The 18729-nt window shown below is 48.6% G+C and overlaps 5 protein-coding genes across 5 annotated transcripts; 2 read left to right on the top strand and 3 right to left on the bottom strand.

Moving 5' to 3' along the window:
• The first annotated feature begins 1692 nt into the window (after positions 1 to 1692).
• Positions 1693 to 5908, top strand: LOC9651343. Its single transcript, XM_024677473.1, has 10 exons — positions 1693 to 2039; positions 2101 to 2327; positions 2387 to 2625; positions 2677 to 3022; positions 3076 to 3498; positions 3705 to 4164; positions 4386 to 4612; positions 4678 to 4916; positions 4971 to 5373; positions 5430 to 5908. Exons 1-10 carry the CDS (start codon positions 1751 to 1753, stop codon positions 5859 to 5861), a joined length of 3285 nt encoding a protein of 1094 aa, XP_024533241.1. The 5' UTR covers positions 1693 to 1750; the 3' UTR covers positions 5862 to 5908.
• A 290-nt stretch (positions 5909 to 6198) lies between these two features.
• Positions 6199 to 6930, bottom strand: LOC112347126 (pentatricopeptide repeat-containing protein At4g02750-like). Its single transcript, XM_024677472.1, has one exon. It carries the CDS (start codon positions 6928 to 6930, stop codon positions 6199 to 6201), a length of 732 nt encoding a protein of 243 aa, XP_024533240.1.
• Positions 6931 to 6969: 39 nt separating this feature from the next.
• Positions 6970 to 7605, bottom strand: LOC112347125 (pentatricopeptide repeat-containing protein At2g35030, mitochondrial-like). The gene has a single exon (XM_024677471.1). The coding sequence runs from the start codon at positions 7603 to 7605 to the stop codon at positions 6970 to 6972; it is 636 nt and encodes a 211-aa protein (XP_024533239.1).
• Positions 7606 to 8272: 667 nt separating this feature from the next.
• Positions 8273 to 16428, top strand: LOC112347154 (pentatricopeptide repeat-containing protein At2g35030, mitochondrial-like). The gene is made up of 2 exons (XM_024677569.1): positions 8273 to 8518; positions 13032 to 16428. The coding sequence occupies exon 2, from the start codon at positions 13069 to 13071 to the stop codon at positions 13678 to 13680; it is 612 nt and encodes a 203-aa protein (XP_024533337.1). The 5' UTR covers positions 8273 to 8518; positions 13032 to 13068; the 3' UTR covers positions 13681 to 16428.
• Positions 14589 to 15556, bottom strand: LOC112347124 (pentatricopeptide repeat-containing protein At2g13600-like). The gene is made up of 3 exons (XM_024677470.1): positions 15422 to 15556; positions 14957 to 15259; positions 14589 to 14780 (listed from the first exon to the last, which is right to left on the bottom strand). The coding sequence occupies exons 1-3, from the start codon at positions 15554 to 15556 to the stop codon at positions 14589 to 14591; spliced, it is 630 nt and encodes a 209-aa protein (XP_024533238.1).
• Positions 16429 to 18729: the final 2301 nt, after the last annotated feature.

Genomic DNA, 18729 nt, shown 5'->3' with positions numbered 1-18729 from the left:
AGGGTTGAGTGAAATTTCAAATTTTCTGCACCTGTCAAAGAAACTAGCAAGCTTCTTCTCATGCTGTTCAACATCAGTGAACACACTAAAATCGTCCAAAAATACCTTCATGAAATCTTGTATAAAACGTTGAAAGGCTACTATTACCACTCTTTAAAAACTCAAGCACATTTGTTAAGCCAAAAGGCATCACTTGATATGTGTATCATCCCCACTCAGCGAATGTAGTTTTAAGCTGATCCTCTTCAGCTATTCAAACTTGATTGTAGCCACTGAAACCATCAGGAAAAAAATAGAGCCTATGGCCTGGAACTAAATTCAGCATTGTATCCATAAATGGCAATGGAAAGCCATCTTTTCTTGTTACATTATTCAGCTTTCTATAATCTACATAAATTTGGAGTTGACCATTCTTCTTCTTGATGACTACAATTGGAGAAAGCCACTCACTAACTTCCACTTCAAAGATAAAACCAACTCACAATAGCTTCTCAATCTCTTCTCTCATAGCTTTGGAGTAATGGGGATTAGAGTGATAGGGTTGTTGACACACTGGCACAGCACCAGGAACTAGAGGAATCCTATGGACAGCTAGAGCTGGATCAATCCCTTTCATGTCCTTGTAGGTTCACGCAAAAATATCTCAATAGTTAGACAACAACTTCACTAAACTCATCTGCTTCTCATGATCCAGTTGGTCACCACCCTAGAGCTTCCTAGCATCCCCAGATCCAAATTAATCAACTCGGGAGGCTTGATAAATCTCAACTCCTTTCCAACCTATATTGTTGGCTCTTCATAAATTGCAAAAGATTTTTCTACCACTTTCCATAACCAATGCTTCAAACGATCACTGCTATAATCCCACTCAAAAGAGGACAAGGCTAGGTTGGCATAATTTATCATCTTCTCTTTCTGGACCAGAGCTGCTTCTTCATCCTCTTCTTAGTCAATCACTAGAACCTGAATTAGAGCAAGAATTCTCCTCTTCCTCACTGCCAGAAGTAGTATCACTGTTGTTATCGTCCCTCTCAATTTCCACTGGCTGGTTTGACTTTGACATTGCTTGAACACTAACTTGAATCTTGCACTTGAAATTTCCACTTCGAATCCTCATCAAGCCTTTATGATAGTATTGAGAAGCATCAGCTTGCACCAACCAAGGTCGGCTTAGAAGCAATGGATAAGTTAATTCACCAAGACTCATCCTAAAAACCACAAAATCCATGTAAAAGTTCAACCCTACTACATCCATCTTCACACCTGTAAGAACTCCCAATGGCTTCACCCGACTCTGATTTGCCATCCTAACATGGAAATTCACTCACATGTTTTAAACAGCATTTTTTATTAATCGTACCCGTTCGAATGCAAGTATGCATCACACATAGAAGGATGCACTCTTTGGTAAACCTTGCCAAAAATATTGAGCTTGATCATCTTCTACAGGTTTTGGATCCTTCTTTGAGAGGAGTCACCAAAATCTCATTGCAAATAATTTCTCCTGGCAGCAAGGTAATCATACTGAGCTTGTCACTCACTCATTGGCAGCAAGGTAATCATACTGAGCTCGTCACTCACTCGTTGACAGAATCCTGTATAGCATTTAAAAATGCAGTCGTCAAATCGTCCCAATCAGTGAAAGCTACTCCGCAGCAAAGTTTAGTCGTGCTCACGTTCTCGAACGTGGAGACCTGCTCGTCGGGAACTTCGATAATTTTGACATTGGGTCACTTGTTTGTTGTGAGAAATGGAGGGCATTGGCAAGGCAGTGTGGACGGGCGCGCTGCTCGTGTTGCTAGCACTGGTTGCGAAGCTATGGCGATCAATTGTCACCAGGTATTGGCTGGAGCCAAGATCGCTCGACACAAGGATTCGAAGCCAGGGTATCCAGGGGCCGCCAAGGACTTTCTTGGCCGGGAATATGCTCCAGGTGATGAAGATGAGAGACACTCCCAAGGAGCGGGACATGGCAGGCTTGAATCACGATATTGTGGAGCATGTGTTGCTGGATTACCACCAGTGGTCCAAGGAATACGGTTAGTCTCTCTTTTCGTTTCTATCGTAAGTTGAGTTAGACTCTGGAGGATTTCTTCCCAGGAAAGATGTATTTCTACTGGTGGGCGACAGAGCCGAGGATCATGGTCACGGAGCCCGAGCTCATCAGAGAAGTTCTTGCCAAGAAAGTTACTCAGTTTGAGAAATCGGACATGATGGTTTCTGCAGTCGCATCCATAATCGGCAGAGGGCTCATTGCCGTGAATGGTAACGAGTGGAGCCACCATCGACGTGTTGTGGCTCCAGCTTTCTACCTAGAGAAGCTCAAGGTTCCATTTTTTCTTTCTTTGCTTCTTATCAACTTTCACTACTTGGTCATACAAACCAGAAAATGGTGCCCCGTATCGGACTGTGCGCGCTCGAGATGCTAGACAGGTGGGAAGAAGCGCTCCGCGAGCAGCCCGAGATTGAAATGAGCAGTGAATTCTCAAAGCTAACCGCAGACATTATCTCCCACACGGCATTCGGAAGCAGCTATCTCAAAGGCCAGAAGGTCTTCGAAACCTTGAGAGCAATCCCAGAGGAGCTTTCCAAGGTCGATCGATACAACTATGTACCAGGCAAAAGGTGATCAAATCTCTTTCGTTTACGTACTATAACACGATTTTCTGACCGCAGATTCCTTCCGTTTCCAGCAAACTTTCGATTGAGAAAGCTCTACAGCGACCTCGACTCGCTGCTGCTTGGCCTGATCAAGGAGCGGCGAGCTCAGAGTGGCCAGAGTCATGACTTGCTGGGGTTGATGCTTGCCGAGTGTGGAAACTCTTCTTTTGACGATCGGGCCGTGATGGAGGAGTGCAAGACTTTCTACTTTGCTGGCCACGAGACGACGGCAACTCTGCTCACCTGGTCCATAATGCTGCTTGCTTTGCACCCGGAATGGCAGGAGCGCGCTCGCGCCGAGGCCCAGGAAGTCTGCGAAGGTGCCACTCCAGAAGCCGATTCAATCAGCAAGCTCAAGCTGGTAAAGGTTTTACGTTACTTTCGAGTTTCACGAGCTTTCTTTCTCATGGCTAGATCAACATGATCCTCCACGAAACTCTCCGCCTGTATCCACCGGTGGTGTCGATGATGCGATCGTGCTTCGAGGACACCATACTGGGAGTTATCCTCGTCCCAAAGGGAGCGGGGCTCTCCTTTCCAATCCTCGCCATCCACCACGACAAGGAGCTCTGGGGGGAGGACGCCCACGAGTTCAATCCGGAGCGTTTCAAGGATGGTGTCACCAAGGCGTCCAAGCACCCGAACGCGTTCATGCCGTTTTCGCTTGGCCCCCGGGTGTGCGTCGGCCAGTCCTTTTCACTCATGGAAGCCAAGATCGCCTTGGCCACCATTCTCCAGCGCTTCCGGTTTCGGTTGTCGCCATCGTATCGCCACTGCCCGGTGTTCAAAGTTACGCTCAGACCTTGCCACGGTCTTCCTCTCGTCATGGAGAAAATATGATCCTTCATCACCATCTATACCATAACTCTTCCTAAGCTTCGAGAGTTTCAGCAAAGTCTTAGTAAGTCTCGCTTCACATATTTGTAGCACAGTATCAACAATGAGGATCATCGCCCTCGTTCTCCAGAGCTTTGGTCATCTAATCTCTCCTCTCTCCAAAGATCCTACCAGCTTTGACAGATTGGGGAGTCCAAAGCTCGTGACTCGCCAGCAAAATCTACATGCGCTACGGCTGCCGCGATACGTACGTGGGTCATGTGTTTTGGGCCCCCATTTCTTGCCTCCTTTGTGGCGTTTTGCGGGTTGACTACCTAGATCCAGAGCGCGCGTTGATCGATCCAATCTTTTTTGCTGCTTCTTCATGGGGGTTTCCTCCATTTGATGCCATGGCGCTGCTGCTCATCGCGGCGCTGCTGCTCCTCCCGCTGCTTGCGTGGGGCGCTTGGGTTGGGTTTGTGAGAGACTATGTAGCGAAGCCATGGATTCTAGAGGCCAAGCTGCGCCGCCAGGGGATTGGAGGGCCTCCGCGGTCCATCCTCCGCGGGAACATCCGCGAGATGATGGAAATGCGGGCCGCCGCCGAGGAGCGCTGCATGGAGGGCATCTCTCACGACATCGTTGGCTACGCCCAGCCTCACTCGCTACACTGGGAAAAAATCTATGGTATGTTCCTTTGCTCTTCTTTCTTTCTCGACAAAATTCGCTACTTGTTTGTTTTGTTGCTCTTGGAGGATTTCCTCTTCTGTGTCTCTGGCACTTTTTGATTGTTTTTTTTTTTCGATCATCACCAGAGTTTCTTTCTTTCGAAAATTCGCTAGCTCTTTGTTTGTCTTGGAAGTGTTTCTCTGTTGATCTTTGATTGTTTGTCTTTCGATCATCACCAGGGTCTCCGATGATGATGTGGTGGGGTTACGAGCCTCGCATCGTTCTCACCGACCTGGACATGGTCAAGGACGTGCTCTACAACAAATCCGGGGTGTTTTGGCGCTCCTCCATCCAGCAGAAGTTCCTCATGCAAGTCATTGGCAGAGGCCTCGTCGTTGTGAATGGAGACGAGTGGGCCTTTCGCCGCCATATCATGTCGCCCGCCTTCTACCAGGAGAAGATAAAGGTGGTGGCCAAACCTCTCTCTTCTCGAGCTTCTCTCGACCTTCGCCTCTTCTTCTTTCTTCGCAGGGAATGGTCGGGACTATGGTAGACTGCGTATCCGAGATGCTGGACAAATGGCTTGCTCTAACGCGAGATAGCAGTGGTGTAGAAGTGGAGGTAAGCGAGCCCATCACTGAGCTGACTGCGGACGTGATATCTCGGACAGCATTTGGAAGCGGCCATGCGCAGGGCCGTCGCGTTCTGGAGCTCGTTCAAGAGCTGACCGCGATTATCCTACAGAGATTCTCCAAGCCATGGATTGAGAGGTATTCCCGTTCATGGTTTTGTTCCCATTTGATCGCTGGGAGGTTTGTATGCAGCATGAATCCTTTCAGCGAGCTTAACCGAGCCATAAGAAACGGACAGAAAAAGGTGAACAATCTGCTGCTCGAGATCGTCCATGCGCGACAGCAGCTCAAAGACTCGGGTGCTAGCAGCAACTATGGCAGCGATCTTCTCGGTTTGATGCTCGACGAAGTGGACTCGAGCCGCAGCTTCAGCGGCAGCGGGATCAAGCCAGCGCTGGCATTCACGAGCGAGAGCCTGATAGAGGAATGCAAGACCTTTTACGTCGCTGGCCATGAAACCACAGCCAAGCTGATAACCTGGGCGATGATGCTGCTCGCCACAAACCCGACTTGGCAAGAGCGTGCTCGAGCTGAGGTGCTGGAGGTTTGTAAGTCTGGCGTCCCGGATTCAGAAGCAGCCAGCAAGCTAAAGATCGTGAGCAAGATCTAGATTTCCTCCTCTCGTTTCTCATTGTTCTCGTTCTCTTCCAGGTGGGAATGGTGCTCAACGAGACGCTGCGGCTGTATCCACCGGCCGTGTTCTTGGTCCGCACGGCCATGGAGGACACGAAGCTGGGAAACTTGATTGTTCCAGAGGGAACCGGCGTTCTCGTGCCGATACTCTCTATCCTCCACGACAAGGAAGTGTGGGGCGAAGATGCCAACGAGTTCAATCCACAGCGCTTCGCTGACGGTGTGGCCAACGCCTCCAAGCACCCGTTTGCCTTTCTCCCCTTCTCTCACGGGCCCCGGGTTTGCCTCGGCCAAGGATTCGCTCTCATGGAGGCCAAGGTTGCGCTGACCATGATCCTCCACAGGTTTAGCTTCGAGATATCGCCAAGTTACCAGCACAGCCCTGTGCTGCGCCTTACTCTAACGCCAAAGCATGGCATGCCTCTCCTCCTTAGCCGAAGAGGAGTGTAAGAAAGTTGACGACGCAACTGGTAACTTTATGCTTGGGACTTGTAAAATGTTGGCAACCACTCTGTGCGAGCGGCAGGATCCGAGGAGGCATAGCCACTCCCTGGGCTCGGGCACAAAGGGCATGTTGGCGATCAGGTCCTCCGCGTCCTCCAAGTAGCCACCCCTCGCCAGAAGATCGACCATGCAGCAGTAGTGCTGCCTCTGGAACTGCAAGCCATAGTCCATTGACATGGAAACGAAGAAAGATCTCCCGGCACGTAACTTCCCTTCGTGTTTCCACGCTATGAGCATTGTGACGAAGCTCGTCCCATTGGGGAGATGGCATAGCCGGAGCCTGCTAAACGCATCCAAGGCCTTTGCCGAGTAGCCGTTGTGGCACAGCGCCGATATCCAGGCATTCCCAAGACGTGAGGTTCTCTTCTGGAAGGCGAGCAAGCATCTTTTCAGTGCATGGAACGTTCCCTGTGTTGGCATGCGCAAAGAGAAGGGAGTTCCAAGACATGACATCCCGTTGAGGCATCTGCTGGAAAAGGTGGCGTGACATGTCAGCGTCCCCTAGCTGGGCATATGCTACAAGCATGGCATTCCATGCCACCAGATTCTTCTCCGGCATACTGTCAAACATGCTTTTAGATTCTTCAATATGCCCATACTGGGCATACGCTGTCATCATTGTAGTCCATGAAACCAGATTCCTTTGCAACATCGATTTAAACAGGCGTTTAGTATCTTCCAGATGCCACGAACTGGAATATGCGGACAACATAGCACCACACGCCACAACATCCCATACCAGCATTCTAGTAAAGATCCGCTTAGCTTCTTCTAGATTCCCAGCATCCGCGTATGCTGCAAGCACACAAGTAAAAGAAGCGAGATCCCTGGTAGAGAATATCCCAATAGCACATATTAGATGCCCGTTTTGAGCATATGCCGCAAGAAGGGCATTGTAAGATACCAAGTCCCACTCGGGCATGTCGTCGAATACTTGTTTTGTCATCGTCACGTCGCCACTGGAAGAAACTGCCGACAGTAACAAGTTACAAGAGAAAAGGTTGGATTCTGGCATCGCGTGAAAGATTCCAATGGCCAAGTCAATATGCCCGTGTTAGGAATATGCCGAGAGCATCGAAGTCCACGAAACAATGTTGTGCTCGGGCATAGTATCAAACGTTTTCTTTGCTTTCTCCAGCTTTCCGTACTGCGCGTACATGCTAAGAAGAGCCGTCCGCGAGACCAAGTTCGTGAGAGGCATCTGGAAACAGATGTTCTCGGCTTCAAGAATATGCCCATTGATGGTATAAGCAGAAAGCATGGAGCTCCAGCAAATGAAGTCCCTCTCAGGCATCAAGCAGAAAAGATTCCAAGCTTCTACCAACTTATTGTTTCGTGCATGACAAACAAGCATTGAAGTCCAGGAAACTAGATTCCACAGCGGCATCGCGTAAAAAATCTTAAGAGCGTCCTTCAAATGCCCTGCCAGGGCATGCGCAGCAAGCAAACAGTTCCAGGAAACAATATCCTTGTGTGGCGTTTCTTCAAAACCCATTGCCGCTCCTTCGAAATTGCCTGATCTCGCGTACGCTGTGACGATGGTAATGGATGATACCGAATCCATCACAGGCATTTGACTGACGATGCCCCGAGCGCAGTCAAAATGCCCCACGCGGGCATATGCATCCAGGAGCGCGGTTGCTGCCACCAGGTTCTGGACTGGCATTGCATCGAAGAGCTGTTTAGCCATTTGGATCCGGCCCTCCTTGCAATGCCGGCAAATGGCGATGTTCCGGGAGAGACAATCTCCATCAGAGCCATTTCTAATCTGATTGTGAGAATGGGCTCTTTCAAAACGTGAGAATGGAAGCTGCTGGATGAACTCCAGTTTGACCTCATTCGATCAAGACGAAATTTTTTACTGAAAAGTCTAAAGTCGGAGTGAACCACGACTTTGTACATCACGAGACGTTGAGTGCTTGTTTGTATATATAGAGTTTGATCATACGAGAAAGATTAATGCAAGCAGACAATGGTATGCGTTTGGCGATATGCTCTTGTTGTGATTTTCACAGCATTTTCATTTGTCATTCATAATGGAGAGGACCAGGAGTCTAATTTCAAATTTAGGCCTCGAATAAAACCCCTGAGCCCATGACAATTATACTTTATGTGTTCTTTTTATCTCCTAAACATTTTATTCTCTTTGAATCGTTCTTTGCCGTAGGATCGCATTGTGAGCATCGTGAAAATTGTCACACAAGGGGGAAGCTCTCCAGTTTGACCTCGTTCGATATGGAAATGACAGTCAAAAGTGAAGCACGATTTTGTAGAAAACGAGACTTTTAGTCAAGCTGCTGTTTGGTATATATGTTTTGATCATGCACACGAGAAAAGATCATGCACGAAAACAATGCAACGGGTTTGGCAATACGCTCTTCAAGTTGTGATTTTGATTCTACTCTCAATTGTCATCCAGAAGGTGGAGAGCCGGTTTACCCTGCCTATCCAAAATGTCGAGGGGTATAGGCCTCCACCGAAGACCCCTCCGGTGACGGGGCCATGACAAAAGTGTGTTCTCCCATTCTCTTCTAAACAATTATATTCTGTTTGAATCGAATTGGATCAAGGGATTTCTTTCTTTCTATGCCTCGGAAGACGTGGTTTTCTTTGTCATGATCAGAGCACGCTTGCTATCCTATGCTCGATCGAGCTCAGTGCGTGGGCTTGATCCAGAGCTGCAACGATCTCTCCAGGGCCAGGGAGCTCCATGCCGCATTCCAGGAGCTCGCCACGGCCGCCGCCACTGACACCTTCGTGCCCAACAAGATCATCGAGATGTATGGGCGCTGCGGGAGCGTGCGCGAGGCGCGAGCGATCTTCGACGCCATGCCCTGCAAGGATGCCTTCTCGTGGGTGCAGATGATGCGCGGCACGGGGATCTCGATGGCGCGCAGGCCGTGTTTGTGTCGATGCCCTGCAAGAATCTTGTGTCGTGGACAGCCATGGTGTGCGCGCTTGCCGAGAGGGGGCGAATCGAGGATGCGAAGGAGCTCTTCTTGAAAATGCCCGAGAGGGATTCCATCGCCTGGAACGCGATGGTCGCGGCATTTGCCCGGGCGGGGCATGCCGCGAAGGCCGAGGAGATCTTCCACGAGATGCCGGAGAGAGATCTGGCATCCTGGAATGCTCTGCTCGCGGCATACACCCACGAAGGCGAAAGCGCTTCTGGATCGAATCCCCTCCTGGAACCCAATCGCTTTGACTGCCGTGATGGGCGCGCGCGCCCAGTCCGGGAATTTGCGTGGCGCTCGGCTGATGTTTGACGAGATGCCCGAGAGGGATTTGATCTCGCGTAACTGCATGATATCTGCTTATGCCGAGGGTGGCGGTTTCGATCAAGCGAAGCTACTATGCCCGAGTGGGACGTTGTGTCTTTCACTGCGATGATCAGAGCATACACACAAGGCCACTTAGTAGATCAAGCAAAAGCGTATACCCCAGAAAAACACCGTGCTAGCAGAGGCGTGTCACGTGTTCGAATCCATTCCAGAGAAAACCCTCACGTCGTGGACCACGATGATCGCAGATTGACGCGGCAGCGGATCTCTATCGTCGGATGCCCACGCGGGACGTGAGGTCGTCGGCGACAGTGATCGCGGCGGCAGGGACCACGCGACCACGACGCGGATATCCCGCGCGATGCCCCTCGTGAACTGCACGGCCCTGATCGCGGCGATGTCGCAGGGCGGCGACCTCGAGGACCTGTTTGACAAAATGCCGGAGCGCCACCTGGTGACATGGAATGCCACGCTGGCAGCGTTCGCGGACAGCGGCCACGTGGAGGGCGCCAAGTCGCTGTTTGACTGGTGACGTGGGCGACGATGCTTTACGTAAACCACAGCCAAGCTGATAACTTGGGCGATGATGCTGCTCGCCACAAACCCGACTTGGCAAGAGCGTGCTCGAGCAGAGGTACTGGAAGTTTGCAAGTCTTCCCAGCCAGCAAGCTGAAGATCGTGAGCAAAATCTTGCTTTTCTCCTCTCGTTCTCACTGTTCTCGTTTCCTTCCAGGTGGGAATGGTGCTCAACGAGACACTGCGGCTGTATCCACCGGCCGTGTTCTTGGTCCGCACGGCCATGGAGGACACGAAGCTGGGAAACTTGATTGTTCCAGAGGGAACCGGCGTTCTCGTGCCGATACTCTCTATCCTCCACGACAAGGAAGTGTGGGGCGAAGATGCCAACGAGTTCAATCCACAGCGCTTCGCTGACGGTGTGGCCAACGCCTCCAAGCACCCGTTTGCCTTTCTCCCCTTCTCTCACAGGCCCCGGGTTTGCCTCGGCCAAGGATTCGCTCTCATGGAGGCCAAGGTTGCGCTGACCATGATCCTCCACAGGTTTAGCTTGGAGATATCGCCAAGTTACCAGCACAGCCCTGTGCTGCGCCTTACTCTAACGCCGAAGCATGGCATGCCGAAGAGGAGTGTAAGAAAGTTGACGACGCAACTGGTAACTTTATGCTTGGGACTTGTAAAATGTTGGCAACCAGTGTGTAACTTGCTCCACAGTTTGGATCAAGTGCAAAAGCATGCTTCGCGGCATTTGCTCCCCGATCTACATCTCTGTGCGAGCGGCCAGATCCGAGGAGGCATAGCCACTCCCTGGGCTCGGGCACAAAGGGCATGTTGGCGATCAGGTCCTCCGCGTCCTCCAAGTAGCCACCCCTCGCCAGAAGATCGACCATGCAGCAGTAGTGCTGCCTCTGGAACTGCAAGCCATAGTCCATTGCCATGGAAACGAAGAAAGATCTCCCGGCACGTACCTTCCCTTCGTGCTTGCACGCTATGAGCATTGTAACGAAGCTCGTCCCGTCGGGGAGATGGCACAGCCGGAGCCTGCTAAACGCATCCAAGGCCTTCGTCGAGTAGCCATTGTGGCACAGCGCCGATATCCAGGCATTCCAAGACGTGAGGTTCTCTTCTGGAAGGCGAGCAAGCATCTTTTCAGTGCATGGAACGTTCCCTGTGTTGGCATGCGCAAAGAGAAGGGAGTTCCAAGAGATGACATCCCGTTGAGGCATCTGCTGGAAAAGGTGGCGTGACATGTCAGCGTCCCCTAGCTGGGCATATGCTACAAGCATGGCATTCCATGCCACCAAATTCCTCTCCGGCATCCTATCAAACATGTTTTTAGATTCTTCAATATGTCCATACTGGGCATACGCTGTGATCATGGTAGTCCATGAAACCAGATTCCTTTGCAACATCGATTCAAACAGGCGTTTAGTATCTTCCAGATGCCACGAACTGGCATATGCGGACAACATAGCACCACACGCCACAACATCCCATATCGGCATTCTAGTAAAGATCCGCTCAGCTTCTTGTAGATTCCCAGCATCCGCGTATGCTGCTAGCACACAAGTAAAAGAAGCGAGATCCCTCTGTGGCATGGTAGAGAATATCCCAATAGCAAATATCATATGCCCGTTCTGAGCATATGCCGCAAGAAGGGCATTGTAAGATACCAAGTCCCACTCGGGCATGTCATCGAATACTTGTTTCGCCATTGCCACGTCGCCGCTGGACGAAACTGCCGACAGTAACGAGTTACAAGAGAAAAGGTTGGATTCTGGCATCACGTGAAAGATTCCAATGACCAAGTCAATATGCCCGTGTTGGGAATATGCCAAGAGCATCGAAGTCCACGAAACAATGTTGTGCTCGGGCATAGTATCAAACGTTTTCTTTGCTTTCTCCAGCTTTCCGTACTGCGCGTACATGCTAAGAAGAGCCGTCTGCGAGACCAAGTTCGTGAGGGGCATCTGGGAACAGATGCTCTCGGCTTCAGGAATATGCCCATTGATGGTATAAGCAGAAAGCATGGAGCTCCAGCAAATGAAGTCCCTCTCAGGCATCAAGCAGAAAAGATTCCAAGCTTCGACCAACTTATTGTTTCGTGCATGACAAACAAGCATTGAAGTCCAGGAAACTAAATTCCACAGCGGCATCGCGTAAAAAATCTTAAGAGCGTCCTTCAAATGCCCTGCCAGGGCATGCGCAGCAAGCAAACAGTTCCAGGAAACGATATCCTTGTGTGGCATTTCTTCAAAACGCATTGCCGCTGCTTTGAAATTTCCTGATCTCGCGAACGCTGTGACGATGGTAATGGATGACACCGAATCCATCACAGGCATTTGACTGACGATTCCCCGAGCGCAGTCCAAATGCCCCACACGGGCATATGCATCCAGGAGCGCGGTTGCTGCCACCAGGTTCTGGACTGGCATTGCATCGAAGAGCTGTTTAGCCATTTGGATCCGGCCCTCCTTGCAATGCCGGCAAATGGCGATGTTCCGGGAGAGACAATCTGCATCAAAGCCATTTCTAATCTGATTGTGAGAATGGGCTCTCTCAAAACGTGACAATGGAATCTGCTGGATGAACTCCAGTTTGACCTCATTCGAAATTTTTGACTGAAAAGTATTAAAGTCAGAGTGAACCACGACTTTGTAGATCACGTGACGTTGAGTGCTTGTTTGTATATATAGAGTTTGAAAGAATCATGCATTGGAATCCGTTTGGCGATATGCTCTTGTTGTGATTTTCATAGTATTTTCATTTGTCATTCATAAGGTCGAGGGCCAGGAGTCTAATTCGAAATTTTCATGACAGTAATTTTATTCGCTTTGAATCTTTGAATCGTTCTTTGCCGTAGGATCGCATTGTGAGCATCCGGTCCTTTATTGTCACAAGGGAGCCCTGGAAGCTGCTAAATGAACTCCAGTTTGACCTCGTTCGAACAGTCAAAAGTGAAACACGACTTTGTAGGACACGAGATTTTTAGTCAAGCTGCTGTTTGGTATATATGTTTTGAGTATGCACACAAGAAAAAATCATTTCAAGAACACAATGCGATGGGTTTGGCAATACGCTCTTCAAGTTGTGATTTTCATTGTCTTCGCTATTGTCATCCAAAAGGTTGAGTGCGAACCTGATCCGGGTTTGAGGCCTCCAATCAAGCCCCCTCCCGAAATGAGTCCGTGACATGAATGGCTCTAAAATTGTTCTTATTTTCTTCTTCCCAACAAGTTATTATCTTGGATCATCTATCTACCCCGACTTCCTACTTTCAGATGTAATATATTTCTGTTACTAATCGCAGGGAGAGAAGGTTTTCTTTGTCATGATCAGAGCACGCTTGCTATCCTATGCTCGATCGAGCTCAGTGCGTGGGCTTGATCCAGAGCTGCAACGATCTCTCCAGAGCCCGGGAGCTCCACGCTGCATTCCTGGAGCTCACCACGGCCGCCGCCACTGACACATTCGTGCCCAACAAGATCTTCGAGATGTATGGGCGCAAGGCGCGAGCAATCTTCGACGCCATGCCCTGCAAGGATGCCTTCTCGTGGGTGCTGATGATGCGCGCCTACGCTCGGCACGGGGATCTCGATGGCACGCAAGCCGTGTTTGTGTCGATGCCCTGCAAGAATCTTGTGTCGTGGACAGCCATGGGGTGCGCGCTTGCCGAGAGGGGGCGAATCGAGGATGCGGAGGAGCTCTTCTTGCGAATGCCCGAGAGGGATTCCATCGCCTGGAACGCGGCATTTGCCCGGGCAGGGCATGCCGCGAAGGCCGAGGAGATCTTCCACGAGATGCCGGAGAGAGATCTGGCATCCTGGAATGCTCTGTTCGCGGCATACACCCACGAAGGCGAAAACTCTTCTGGATCGAATGCCCTCCTGGAACCCAATCGCTTGGACTGCCGTGATGCGCGCGCGCGCCCAGTCCGGGGATTTGCGTGGCGCTCGGCTGATGTTTGACGAGATGCCCGAGAGGGATTTGATCTCGCGTAACTGCATGATATCTGCTTATGCCGAGGGTGGCGGTTTCGATCAAGCGAAGCTACTGTTTGATGATATGCTCGAGTGGGACGTTGTGTCTTTCACTGCGATGATTGGAGCATACACACAAGGCCACTTAGTAGATCAAGCAAAAGCGTTTTTGGATAGCATACCCCAGAAAAACACCGTGTCTCTTCTCCATGCTTATGCCCAAGCGGGGCATCTAGCAGAGGCGTGTCACGTGTTCGAATCCATTCCAGAGAAAAACCTCACGTCGTGGACCACGATGATCGCAGCGTGTTGCACCAACGGCCACGCGGCAGCGGATCTCTACCGTCGGATGCCGTTGTGTCGTCGGCGACAGTGATCGTGGCGGCAGGGGACCACGCAACCGCGCGCGGATATTCCGCGCGATGCGGCCACATGGTGACGTGGAATGCCATGCTGGCAGAGTTCGCGGACATCGGCCACGTGGAGGGCGTCAAGTGACAGTCGGGACATGGTGACGTGCGCGACGATGCTGGCCATGAAACCACAGCCAAGCTGATAACTCGGGCGATGATGCTGCTCGCCACAAACCCGACTTGGCAAGAGCGTGCTCAAGCAGAGGTACTGGAAGTTTGCAAGTCCGGCGTCCCGGATTCAGAAGCAGCCAGCAAGCTGACGATAGTGAGCAAAATCTTGCTTTTCTCCTCTCATTCTCACTGTTCTCGTTTCCAGGTGGGAATGGTGCTCAACGAGATGCTGCGGCTGTATCCACCGGCCGTGTTCTTGGTCCGCACGGCCATGGAGGACACGAAGCTGGGAAACTTGAGGGAACCGGCGTTCTCGTGCCGATACTCTCTATCCTTCACGACAAGGAGTGTGGGGTGAAGATGCCAACGAGTTCAATCCACAGCGCTTCGCTGACGGTGTGCTCCTCGATCTACATCTCTGTGCGAGCGGCAAGATCCGAGGAGGCATAGCCACTCCCTGGGCTCGGGCACAAAAGGCATGTTGGCGATCAGGTCCTCCGCGTCCTCCAAGTAGCCACCCCTCGCCAGAAGATCGACGATACAGCAGTAGTGCTGCCTCTGGAACTGCAAGCCATAGTCCATTCCCATGGAAACGAAGAAAGATCTCCCGGCATGTACCTTGCCTTCGTGCTTGCACGCTATGAGCATTGTAACGAAGCTCGTCCCGTCGGGGAGACGGCACAGCCGGAGCCTGCTAGACGCATCGAAGGCCTTCGCCATGTAGCCGTTGTGGCACATGCCAATATCCAGGCATTCCAAGACGTGAGGTTCTCTTCTGGAAGGCGAGCAAGCATCTTTTCAGTGCATGGAACGTTCCCTGTGCTGGCATGCGCAAAGAGAAGGGAGTTCCAAGATATGACATCCCGTTGAGGGATCTGCTGGAAAAGGTGGCGTGACATGTCAGCGTATCCTAGCTGGGCATATGCTACAAGCATGGCATTCCATGCCAGCAGATTCCTCTCTGGCATATTTTCAAACATGCTCTTAGATTCTTCAATATGTCCATACTGGGCATACGCTGTGATAATTGTGAAACCAGATTCCTTCGCAACATCGACTCAAACAAGCGTTAGTATCTTCCAGATGCCACGAACTGGCATATGCGGACAACATAGCACCACACGCCACAACATCCCACCGGTATTCTAGTAAAGATCCGCTCAGCTTCTTCTAGATTCCCCAGCATCCGCGTATGCTGCTAGCACACAAGTAAACGAAGTGACGGCATGGTAGAGAATATCCCAATAGGAAATATCAGCGTTTTGAGCATATGCTGCAATAAGGGCATTGTAAGATACCAAGTCCCACTTGGGCATGTTGTCGAATACTTGTTTCGCCATCACCACGTCGCCACTAGACTAAACTGCCAACAGGAACGAGTTACAAGAGAAGAGGTTGGATTTTGGCATCACATGAAAGATTCCAATGGCCAAGTCAATATGCCCGTGTTGGGAATATGCCAAGAGCATCGAAGTCCACGAATGCTCGGCCAGGTTAGTTTTATGCTAAGAAGAGCTGTCCGCGAGACCAAGTTCGTGAGGGGCATCTGGAAACAGATGCTCTCGGCTTCAAGTATTTGCCCATGGATGGTATAAGCAGAAAACATGGAGCTCCAGCAAATGAGGTCCCTCTCAGGCATCCATTAAGTGGAAAAGATTCCAAGCTTCTACCAACTTCTTGTTTCGTGCATGACAAACAAGCATTGAAGTCCAGGAAACTAGATTCCACAGCGGCATTGCAGTTTCATCCATTGCCGCATCCATGCCAGGGACCATCGCCCATCCGCATGTTTTGCGAGACTATCAGCAGTACCTCCATCCCAGGGAAATTTCCTCGCGGAAGAAGAGGATTTCTTCTTGTCATCGCTGAGAATGGGAGCCCTGGAAGCTGCTGGATGAACTCCAGTTTGACCTCATTCGATCAAGACGAAAATTTTGACTAAAAGTATTAAAGTCAGAGTGAAACACAACTTTTGTAGATCGCGAGACTTTCAGTGCCTCTTCTGTATATATATTTTGATCATACAAGAAAAAGTAATGCAGGAAGACGATGCAATGGGTTTGGCGATATGCTCTTGTTGTGATTTTCATTGTATTATCAATTGGCATCCAGACGATCGAGAGCCAGAGAGTCGGACCGCCTGGCCGATCTGATCAGGATTTTAGGCCCCTAAGGAGGTCCCCTCCCGAGATGATGCCATGACAATAATGACGATTTTGTTCTTCCTTTCTTCTTCTGATTTCTTTCAAATTCTATGTTTTTTTTCTCCCGACAACACATACTTCTATCAAGGATTCTACAAATCCCAAGGACATAGTATATAATTCTTTGTCATGATTAGAGCACGTGAGGTCAATGCGTGGGCTTGATCCAGAGCTGCGACGATCTCTCCAGGGCCAGGAGCTCCACGACGCATTCCAGGAGCTCCGCCACGGCCGCCCCCAAAGTTCGCGGGTACTGATGGTGCGCGCCTACGCTCCGCATGGGAATCTCGGCAGCGCGCAAGCCGTGTATACCTTGGTCGTGGAAAGCTATGGAGGGTGCACTTGCCGAGAGAAGGCAAATCGAGGATGCGGAGGAGCTCGCCCGAGAGGACTCCATCGCCTGGAATACGGTGTTCGCATGGTGATGCCACAAAGGCGGAGGAGATTTTCCACAAGATGCCGGAGAAAGAATGCTCTGGTCGCGGCATACGAGATAATGGTCATTTTCTGGCATCGTAGAGAATATCCCAATAGCTCGCATTGTAAGATACCAGGTCCCTCGTGTCTGGCTGTTGCCAAACTCGAGAGTAATGAGTTACAAGGGAAAAGGTCATTGCGTGAAAGATTATGCCAAGAGCAAGGAAACAATGTTGTGTTAGCATTGAATGTTATGGACACTTATGAACGCCCAAACAGATGCTCTCAGCTTCAAGAATATGCCCATTGATGGAACTCCAGCATTAAACAGAAAAGCTTCCAAGATTCTCGAAACTACTTAAAAAATCTAAATCCTGAACATGCACAGCAAGTAACCAATTTCAGGAAATGATATCGTTGTGTGGCATTTTGTTAAAAACTGTGTAAGCTGTGTTGATGGTAATAGATGTGGCAATCAATTTGGAACCCAGCACCTATGTAGCCTTTTATCTGGTACAACGGTTTATGTGATCCAATTTTTGTATGAATTTGTATGATTTTTTTATGTTTCCATTGGATGGATCTTGCACACATTGAACTTTAGGATGTTTAATACATATATAATCTACACTGTCTAATAATGGATAACAATTGTCTGTAAGTTAAGTTTAAACCTTTGATATGGGTAAATTTAACAATTCAAGTATGTTTCCCTTTGGGAAAATATTATTTCCAAAAGGTTGGAAATAAGTTTTTTATAAGTTTAATTCCCATAAAAAAATTTAAAAGAATGAACTTCCTTTTAGAAAATTAATTTTTCCTATAGGATACACTTATAAAAGGTTTGTCTTCTCATCCTTTTCAAAGAATTTATCTTATTTGCAAAAAAGAAAAGGTTCTTAAATAATATATTTTTCCAATGATTGATTTTTTTAATGGAATATTAAAAAGTATTTAAGAAATTTTATGAATTATAAATATGGTTTATAAATTATAAATAAAATATTAATTTAAATGAACAACATGAAGATCTCTATTAGTGGGATTGGAATATTTTTTATTAGGTATTATCTTCTGATTTTAAATTCTTCTATTAAGTATTATTTTTTATTTAAATTTCTTTAAAATTTAAATTTTTTTATGAAAAATATAGATTCTTAGTAACGAGAGAAAAGGCACGATATCTCATTCTCCTTATGTGCTCAACAATGTTGATTATACCTTTCTGGATCCTTTGCATATAGCAGTTGTTTTACTTTGCATGGGTATGACACGGGACAGCTTGGAGACACCATAAGATCTTTTAGAATTTAGCTAGTAAGCTTATCATGGGGTAAATAAATTCATCTTTCCAAGAAAATTTTGTTAAACTAATATAAATTATATTTTATTTAAATTATTATATAAATATGCTAGTAGAGTGTAGTAGAGAGATACTTCAGATGGCATAATTTTCTTTAGCACACCTAAATGCAATATACTTTTTGTTGTCAAGGGGGTGATATATCTGTAAATTGCAAATAAACTAATTATAAATTAGAGAATTTCAAGTTTTTGAGAAGAAAAGTAAGCTCCACCCAAAGTCCTAACACCTCTATCATGTTTTGTTATTTTATTATCCTTTTCATTTTTCACTCATCCTAGAGTGGTGTTGATGACTTGACTTTATATACTATTATTTTGTCCTTCACCACCTTTGCAAACACTTTCTTCATTTGGGATACTTTGAAGTTAGTTGGTTGTTTCCTATGCACTTGCAAGAGCTAATCAAAGTTACATTGGAGCACAAGTACTTGAATGTATTGTAGGAGGATTTTTTTCTTTAGCATTTTTGCATTGCTGTTATTGTCATGCTTTAAAGAATGGATCCCTTTGCAATTTAGTTTCATAAA

This window comes from Selaginella moellendorffii, unplaced genomic scaffold, assembly GCF_000143415.4.
Source record: "Selaginella moellendorffii unplaced genomic scaffold, v1.0 SELMOscaffold_19, whole genome shotgun sequence".
In the NCBI taxonomy this organism is placed as follows: Eukaryota; Viridiplantae; Streptophyta; class Lycopodiopsida; order Selaginellales; family Selaginellaceae; genus Selaginella; species Selaginella moellendorffii.
This window is presented reverse-complemented; position numbering and strand designations above follow the sequence as displayed.

Excerpts from the sequence above, each read along its gene's own strand:
- LOC9651343 (XM_024677473.1), top strand. The coding sequence starts at position 1,751 with ATGGAGGGCATTGGCAAGGCAGTGTGGACGGGCGCGCTGCTCGTGTTG. Across the intron at positions 2,626-2,676 it reads AACTATGTACCAGGCAAAAG|ATTCCTTCCGTTTCCAGCAA; the intron begins GTGATCAAATCT and ends TTCTGACCGCAG. Across the intron at positions 3,499-3,704 it reads CTCTCGTCATGGAGAAAATA|CTCGCCAGCAAAATCTACAT; the intron begins TGATCCTTCATC and ends CAAAGCTCGTGA.
- LOC112347125 (XM_024677471.1), bottom strand. The coding sequence starts at position 7,605 with ATGGCTAAACAGCTCTTCGATGCAATGCCAGTCCAGAACCTGGTGGCA.
- LOC112347124 (XM_024677470.1), bottom strand. The coding sequence starts at position 15,556 with ATGGCGAAACAAGTATTCGACAACATGCCCAAGTGGGACTTGGTATCT. Across the intron at positions 15,260-15,421 it reads CCGTCACTTCGTTTACTTGT|GAATCTGGTTTCACAATTAT; the intron begins GTGCTAGCAGCA and ends GATGTTGCGAAG. Across the intron at positions 14,781-14,956 it reads CTTGGAATGCCTGGATATTG|TTCCAGAGGCAGCACTACTG; the intron begins GCATGTGCCACA and ends TATGGCTTGCAG.
- LOC112347154 (XM_024677569.1), top strand. The coding sequence starts at position 13,069 with ATGCTCGATCGAGCTCAGTGCGTGGGCTTGATCCAGAGCTGCAACGAT.
- LOC112347126 (XM_024677472.1), bottom strand. The coding sequence starts at position 6,930 with ATGCCAGAATCCAACCTTTTCTCTTGTAACTTGTTACTGTCGGCAGTT.